Source organism: Perkinsus marinus (assembly GCF_000006405.1).
Source record: "Perkinsus marinus ATCC 50983 genomic scaffold scf_1104296952158, whole genome shotgun sequence".
Lineage (NCBI taxonomy): Eukaryota > Perkinsozoa > Perkinsida > Perkinsidae > Perkinsus > Perkinsus marinus.
In genome coordinates this window covers 161,683-169,640 of record NW_003208985.1, presented here as the reverse complement: position 1 = coordinate 169,640, position 7,958 = coordinate 161,683, and the positions used below count along the sequence as shown (strand labels likewise).

The following is a 7,958-nucleotide window of genomic DNA, read 5'->3' as shown; positions in this document are numbered from 1 at the left end:
CTTCGTGTCGGATAACGATCAAAATTCGCCCATTTGGGGTGGCCCTGATAACAGTGAATCCTGAAAATGGTGAACCGGAAAAAATATCACAATAGGACTATAAACAGTGAAGACACTGGCGCGCGCCCCCGGCGCGCGTTCCGAAAATCGTTTCACGATGATACATGTTTTGTAACGTGCAACTCGTGCGATCGTTAGGTTTAATTCGAGAGGAGGCTGGTTCACTTACACGTATGGTGGATATGAGAAACATTCATTTCTAGCATGCGTGTTCCTTGTGATATGCTTGATGTTCACACCAATTGTCGTAGCTAGTTGTAGGTCGTTGGTGTAGATTCGATGTTCTGTATGCGATTTGAATCAAATCATTTGCTCGAGCTTACCTTGTCATTTTTCGAGTTCAGGAAAGTCTCCCTGCAATCTGGTTTGTGTATCGCATGATCTGGAGTTCACGCTCGATATAAGAATACAACTCGCAACACAACTGAAGCTGACTTCATGAACGAAAATCAGATAAGCAGCACCCTTCACAGAGAACACGTCACAAGGTCGAAATACTTCACCCAAAACCGCCGTTGCGAGGAGTCTTCAGCTTGATCTTGCGACGCGATGATCGACAGCAGAATGGCTAGGAGTTAGGCCTCATCTCATAAGACCACAAATCGAAGATAGAAGCGTCCCGCATCGGGCCGAAGCTGAAGACAGGAGTGCGATACAATAAACTTTCCCCAAGGATATCCATGACTATACCATAGTACTCTTGAAAATTGATTGGTTACAAAACAACAAGCGAACGATTCTGGTAGCAACGTAATCGCACAGATATCACACCGCTAATCAACATAGACTTCCCCTTCTATCGCTCCGGTTCTCCGGCGCATCCTAATCATTATAGTACCAGTATCTTCATCGCAACAGTTGATGAGCTGCGGCAGCTTCTCCCTCTGGAGAAAGGAGTCAGTAGGTTACGATCGAAGTAGCTTAAGCTCATATCTCTAGATACAGTCCATAGAGTCTCCCAGCCGGCATTATAACCATCCAAGTGCAGGCGATATACGTGAGTCAAGAAGTAACCCTCATCCTCTATAGCGCTATCCTCACTATGCACACTCATCGCGGAATTATGACATACATCTAATGCATGTTCACCAATCAAAGCTACTTCCTGGTACGTTCGAGGCACCGTGGTACAGTATATTGGAGAATCCTCACTCTCTTCGTCGGCTGCGTCAAGAAATGCGTACCACACATGCCGGCGATCACGGAATTTGGTGAATAGTGAACACTGTCCATTGGTGAGCATAGTATGAACAGGGAAATATTGTAGGAAATTCATCGATGCGTCAGGATTATAAAAGTAGAAACAACCTCTACCGTTCTTGGTGGAAGCATAATCCCTCAAACTGGTACTACCATTCAAGGAGCTCCCCATAATGCGTCCAGCGACGGGGAGCCAATCGCTAGTAGCCGCTACTAGTAGCGTGCAAAGCGAGTGGTAGCAGCACGAAAACTCATAGATATCATCCGCAGGTCATCTGGGATGCTCACCGCCCTCACCCAAAACAGTAACAACAACAAACGACGATGATGATCAGTGATCATTGATCACTCATGAGCCAGGGTCTGGAATTATGTGACATTTTAAAAAGTTGAACTACACTATGAGCATATGGTCGAATACAAAGTAGATTGCGCGTGTTAAAGTTGATCTAGCGGCTACGGGCGGATTCCATGTGTTTATGCTACGCTAAAAATGGGGGCTAACTTTAATAGATTTCTATGCCGTGCACCAATGCACTTACGCACAAATAAGACGACGCTTAAACGCGGTAACCCCGCATCTATGTCCAGTCCGAGTCCGATCCCACTTCGCGCACGTGTCATGTAGCCTTTCTCGAGCAAGCTCAACACTCGAAAACTCCACAGCCAAAGAGGGAGTAGTGATTTAAAGTTAGATAGTCTCAGGAGAGAGTGGTACAAAAACCAAAGATATTCACCACATGAAGGCGGGCGAGTTTGTCTTCACCGTTATTAGGCTTTCACCATTTTTAGTGGGTCAATATTTAGTACCAATATCTCGTGTAGAATGTCACAGTTGCCCGTAATACTTACGTAATGCCTACTTGAGGGTTTAACTTCTGGGTATTGTTGAGTCGTCAATACGTACAATCGTACCAAACCATGAGACACAACTGATACGATGCAAAAAGGGAGAGGATACTCGAAGATGGGACTCACTTCAACAGTTATCTCATCTGATTCAATCGCGACGTGCAAGAGCAATCATGCTTTTGGTATTCACCATTGATCATAACTCGCGCTGTCTTCGGAGTGAATGATATATCTCACTAGAGTGCTATCACGCTTTGACCCGATACTAGGTGACTCACTTGAAGTGAGACACAAAGTGTGACATCTTTGATAGATAAGATACTTAGTGAGTGCACAGGGCATGAACATGTTCTGGAGCATAAGATACTTTCCCCGTACTTTCCCCGATATTTTTCCTGAACCACTTCTCGTACTCGGGAGCCATCACCTTCGCAACTTGCTCGACGACAGAGAGTCCAGAGGCTCGCACGGCAAGTCCGTAAGGAGGAGATCTCTGCAACCCTCTTTCTATCAACGCTATCCAGCGTCTTAGCACTTCACAGCAATGTGAATTGGAAACCATCTGTAGTAGTCCCATTTCTACTATGTCCATATGTGCATTGGCAGCCTTGGATACCTTCTCGAGCTTCTGGACGAGTCTCTTCTTCTCGCGAGAGTGAGCTTTCGCCCGCCGGCCTCCACGGCGAGGTTCTTCAATCACTGGAGAGGCAGAGAGAGAGGACATGCCTGCTTGCTGGAGGTAAATGTCAGTGCGTTCTCCTCGCGCCGCCAACCCGGCTGAAAGAGACACGAAGTATTCCATTTCATGTAGTCCATAATTTAGAGTCTATATTATAGACTCGGTCAGCAAGTCTCAGTGATGTTACGTCACGCTACTACATGGCGGTGGCGGACGACCATTCGGAGCGAACTGCAGGCCAACATATTTTGTCCAAATAAATCGCTCAACCGCCCGGATACCTAAGAACGGCGATCCGTGGAGATTCTTAGGTGATTTCGACAGAGCCGGATCTCGGCCGACGAACCATACCGTCCTCAAGTTTCGGCTTCCGAAAGCTCTCAGGTAGATTCTGTTCATAGTAGCTGTTCGCTATGTTGTTTCCAACGTGAGTCATGATGAGAATCCACCTGCGAAGTATAAGCGATGTCCATCAAGATGGGGAAGCGCGCGAAACTTCGACGGTGAAAGATTCAGGCCGCCAATTACGTACGTGTTCTGCCATGAATCCAAAACTAGGCTCTGGACTATGGATACATTGACTCCGAGACGGTTATGGATACTGCTGCAATCGCGGCAAAGGAAGACGCCCAAGTTGACGCTTGCCCAGTGGGGGCTGTCCCGGCCGCAATCTACTCTCACAAAAACATCAAGCCCGACACACACAATGCTCTTCTACCAGCGCAATGTCGATTTCCTGGCCTTGCCAGTAAGTCATCGAGCTCCGGAAGACAACTGGCGCGATGGGGTTCCGCACTACTCGATGACATTTTAGGAGAAAAGCCTAGCTCAACCTACTGGAAGCGAGCTCTATGGGATAGCATAACTTGATCCATTGTCTACACATCGGGCTCCCCTGTGAGGGCGGCCCTGGCCGATGCTAACTACTACTCGAACTCGAACAGCTAGAGGGTTTAAGCTCCATGACGCAGAAAAAGCGAGTGAAGCCATTGAACACCCAAACACAGTGAGCTACATGTTCGAACTAACATGCATAAAGACAGCTCTGATGGAAAATCTTCATTCTTCACTCTGCTTCTTGCCACGTAGATGCATCGAGCGATAATTTATCCTCTCACGGCGACGATCCTAAGGTGTAGGGCGATTCTCGATCTGGCGCACGTGGAGCCAACCTGCAAACTATTTGGAGCTCTGAGTGACTCGTACCAGCTCGAATAGGTCCCTGATAGTCTGTTTCTCTCGTAGTTCGTTGCTAAGGCGTAGGCGCGAAATTGTGGCGAGCGAGAATTTTTTTGTGGCAGCAGAGGGAAAATTGTGGCAGAAGGGAAAGAATTAGTTGCAGGAATAAGGATAAAGGAATACGTGCGGATTAATTTCGTGGCGCGTGACAGAATTATCGGTTGGGCTAAGGTTCGATCCCTGCCAGAATCTTATTCCTAGTCGATGTGTTCGAGAGTAACTCTCGAGCCGCTTCAGTAGCTTACTGTAGCAGTTGCTGTCCTTGAGGGGTATCCTAATGTCGAACGTACAAGATACAGAAGAGGTCAAGTACGAGCCTTTCGACCCTGCCGAGTTGGTCTTATCGACTGATGCGGAGGAAGGGACGGCTAATAGCAACATCCCTCGAGCTAAATTCATTGTAATAACTCCGACCCCTTCTCCCTCAGTAGGGCCTGCAAGCATCGAGCGTTTTACAGGGCTCTCTGATCGACTGATTTAACCTGTTGATAAACGTTCCACGCCTTTGTATAGTTTACCGCGACAGTTGGTTTGATTTTACTCTCTCCTTGGTGGAACTGTCAAGCCTGTATAAATTGCCCTTTTCTCAATATTGACCTCTTGCTAGTGAGCAGCTCATTCTAAGACTCTGTCGACCTTTTTGAATAACATCTTTTTTCCTTTAAAAGCTACTCGTGAGAAATTTTCGTATTTTTTGCAATTTCTGGGAGAAAGTTGTTTGATTTTATTTTTTGGTATCATCGTTCATATCGTCGTGACCAGTGTTTTTAGTTTTGGTTATAATGTTCGAACGATTTCTCCTTTGACAATATACGTTTTGAATTTTACTAGTATGTATTTAAGGCGGGCATAATTGAAGCGAAGATACTCTTTTCCGATATGTTTAGGAGAATGTGGAGATTTTCGTCGGCAAGCGAGACCCCATGGCTGTTCTAGGCGGCCTTAGGGAACTTCTCAGCAAGTAGTAGTGGGGTAAAGTAGTCACGCGCCACGAAATTATTCCAGTAGTAAAGAGCTGAAAGTGAAGCCGTGCTTAGTTCACCGTTGTTGAGTAATTTTATGGCGCGCGCAGGTATCAGTATATGAACGAGCAGCTGATGTCGCAACGTCGCTCGATCAAGAGGAAGTTGCCTGATATCAAACAGGCGAAGGAAACTGTAACGTATTTGACAAAACAGAAGGAAAGCGGTGTGGGAGAGTAATGGTGATTTGAGAAAGTTATGGTATGGCACGCATGCGCAAATGTAGGTATAGATGTCGCTTCCCGCTTACTGATAACGCTCATGCCAGTGCTAGAGTGAACCCACAGGTAGGATGGGTGAATTATAGAGATCTCGATCCTATATAAGGACATTGACTGTGTCTGATCGGGTAGCAGTTAGTGAGCCCTCGAGTTGGAGAAATCCGAAGTTTTCGTGTGTCGCATACTAGTATGATAAGCAGCAATGATGAAGCGAGAAGAGTGCACTGGAAATTGCCGAGGAATTCTGAGAAATGTGTTTTGGCTATGGCTGGAATTGGTATGACTGTTGTAGTGTAAAGAGTATAATTCCGCGCGTGTGGCGATGATGGTTTTCGGAGAGGTGAAAGGATGGTGTAGGGGAGGGTTGCATTGTTCAGGAGATAGACTCGGTGTGTTTGTGGTTGGGAGCTAACATTCTCTTGGAGTATAAGTTGGATGAAGCAAGTGAGTGGAGTAGGGAGTGGTTCACGTTTATCATTCCGACATCCCTGGTTCGATCCCCAGGAAAGGCGTTCCTTCCTATAATAAGACGCCGGAAATTGCAGAAACAACTTGATAAAATAATTTTCGTTCATAATTATTCTCGACTCGTTAAGCTCTGTTTACCACTTATCGCAGAAGAGAAAACTCATTTTGCTATTTTTGAGGATGTTGCTCTCAGCGGGGCTGTTGAATGACAACGAAGAGAGCGCACGGAAGAGCTTGGGTGATTTAGAGCAGGGAATTGCGGTTGTTCGGGATCAAATCACTACCACTGAGGTAATGAAAGTCAGAGGGTTGGAAGTGGGTCGTTGAAGTGTGTGGAGTGTAATAACTCCATCACTTTGGCAAAAATTTCTGTTGTTTTTTGAATGTTGTTGATTTCCTTCTACTCGAACTATCTAATATTCGATAGCTATTTTCCGATGTGGTCAGCATTGTGTGGAGTAGGTGAACATAGCTAGAGTACACAACTACAATGTGAAGCAGCGCTCAGAGCAACGACAAGGAGCAGCTTCCTAGAGGTTAGGGGACGCGTTGAGGAAATGCAAGATTGCAAGACTCGTTGTATTGATTAGGTTGAAATGGTTGATGGAGAAAATGAGTCGTTTCTACTAGTGTGTGCTGATTGTTGAGATGGTAACTGTTTTGAGTTGGGGAAAAAATTCCGGGCTCGACCGTTTAAACTAGTGTTTGTCCGGCGGTTGGGATGGTTGGTTCTTGGGAGGATTGGGAAATGAGAGGTCAGGAGATAATGAGAGGATCCGGGAGGACAATCAAGCTACTGCGATGGAGTTTCATAACCCGTTTTACGTGAAGTGGCGTTAAACTCGGTGAAAAATGCGATATTCGCGCTATACAGTAGCTGTGAAATATGTTTTTCACTAGTGTTCGCGGGTGAAACTTGAATGATAATAAATCACGTCAACTCGATAGTGTTAAACACCTACAGGTCTTTCGGGTGCGACTTGGAACATTCGGTCGTTGAGGAGAACAAAGTTTTGAAGTTGGTTGGAAGTTTAACTAAAATTATGAGAGGTAGTCCAGATGTGAATAGCTCATTTGCGAGGGGGAATAGTCGTTCGAGGGTGTGTCGAATCACTCACATTGGACCGTCGGAATTTTGGTGATTTTGTGAAGGTGGGAGATGCTTTCATTTGGTAGAGTTGAGTTGTAACTCGTCGTAGTGGTCTATAGCAGTAGCAGGAGGATGTCGGGTAGTGAAGTAGTTAGATGTGGCTGGGTGGGGAAGTATACAGGAGCTGGCAGGGAGGACTATGTGAAGTAATGATTGCGTATGGAATTCTGGGGTAGTGGTAGAGCGTCTTGCTGTCTCTCGGGAGGTCGTTGGGTCTATCCTTGGGGGCATCATTCCATTATACCACACGTAACCATCAAGAGTGTAGTGCTGAATATTGAGTTGCTGCTCATCACAAGAATATTCCCACGCAATTCTCTAAGAGTGCTCTACCGCACTATGAATATTTTCTTTCCCGGTTACCTTTCTAGATACCACGATAACGAATGGGGGGTGCCCGTTGTGGCTGATGATCGCCTTATGTTTGAGATGATCTCGCTGGAGGGAGCGCAGGCTGGCCTCAGCTGGGCGACGATTTTGGCTAAGCGGAGCGGGTATAAGAAGTAATTATAAGGAGGATGGCGTTATGAAGGATGAAGGAATATATGGAAATGTTTAGTCTGGGAGGATGACCGTCGGAGTTTTGTAGTCCACAGCGATTCATCCGATTAGCAGAACTGATGTAATTACACATTGTGGAAGTGTAACATTGCCGATCTATGAGTACATGAGTACGACCTCTTTTTTTTCAAAGTGGTCGTATGTAGACATACACTTCCTATGTTAGAGCATTCAAGGACTTTGATATCGAGGCGCTTGTGCGGGCAACAGAAGAGGCTTCATCGATGGATGTGCTAGTTGATGCTGTACTTGACAGTGATTGTGATGTGGTGAGAAGTCGAAGAAAGATCGAGAGTGTGTATAGGAATGCGGAGGCGGCTAGAGCTGTTCGGGAGGAGTAGTAGCTGGGAGGAATCGATGGAGTTATATAATTCATCCACACACATTGATATGTATATATTTTATATAGTTACTTTATCGACGGCTCATTAGGGAGCGTCATGCGTTCTTTATAATATGAATGAGCGGTGTTCGAACTGTATAGTCCTAATATGATTGCACCACAT

General features: G+C 45.9%; 3 protein-coding genes across 3 annotated transcripts; 2 read left to right on the top strand and 1 right to left on the bottom strand.

Moving 5' to 3' along the window:
- Positions 1-628: 628 nt before the first annotated feature.
- On the bottom strand, positions 629-3,600 carry Pmar_PMAR021721 (centaurin/arf, putative; the record flags this gene model as incomplete). Its single annotated transcript, XM_002777209.1, has 7 exons — positions 629-695; positions 2,517-2,605; positions 2,696-2,889; positions 2,992-3,072; positions 3,143-3,240; positions 3,324-3,462; positions 3,510-3,600. The coding sequence occupies 7 exons, from the start codon at positions 3,598-3,600 to the stop codon at positions 629-631; spliced, it is 759 nt and encodes a 252-aa protein (XP_002777255.1).
- A 1,353-nt stretch (positions 3,601-4,953) lies between these two features.
- Pmar_PMAR021720 (prefoldin subunit, putative) lies at positions 4,954-6,275 on the top strand (the record flags this gene model as incomplete). Its single annotated transcript, XM_002777208.1, has 6 exons — positions 4,954-4,991; positions 5,103-5,228; positions 5,279-5,339; positions 5,651-5,717; positions 5,935-6,032; positions 6,204-6,275. The coding sequence occupies 6 exons, from the start codon at positions 4,954-4,956 to the stop codon at positions 6,273-6,275; spliced, it is 462 nt and encodes a 153-aa protein (XP_002777254.1).
- A 133-nt stretch (positions 6,276-6,408) lies between these two features.
- On the top strand, positions 6,409-7,792 carry Pmar_PMAR021719 (DNA-3-methyladenine glycosylase, putative; the record flags this gene model as incomplete). The annotated part of the gene is made up of 3 exons (XM_002777207.1): positions 6,409-7,037; positions 7,263-7,394; positions 7,619-7,792. Coding segments are annotated over exons 1-3 (380 nt in total), but the record flags the coding sequence as incomplete, so codon positions are not given.
- Positions 7,793-7,958: the final 166 nt, after the last annotated feature.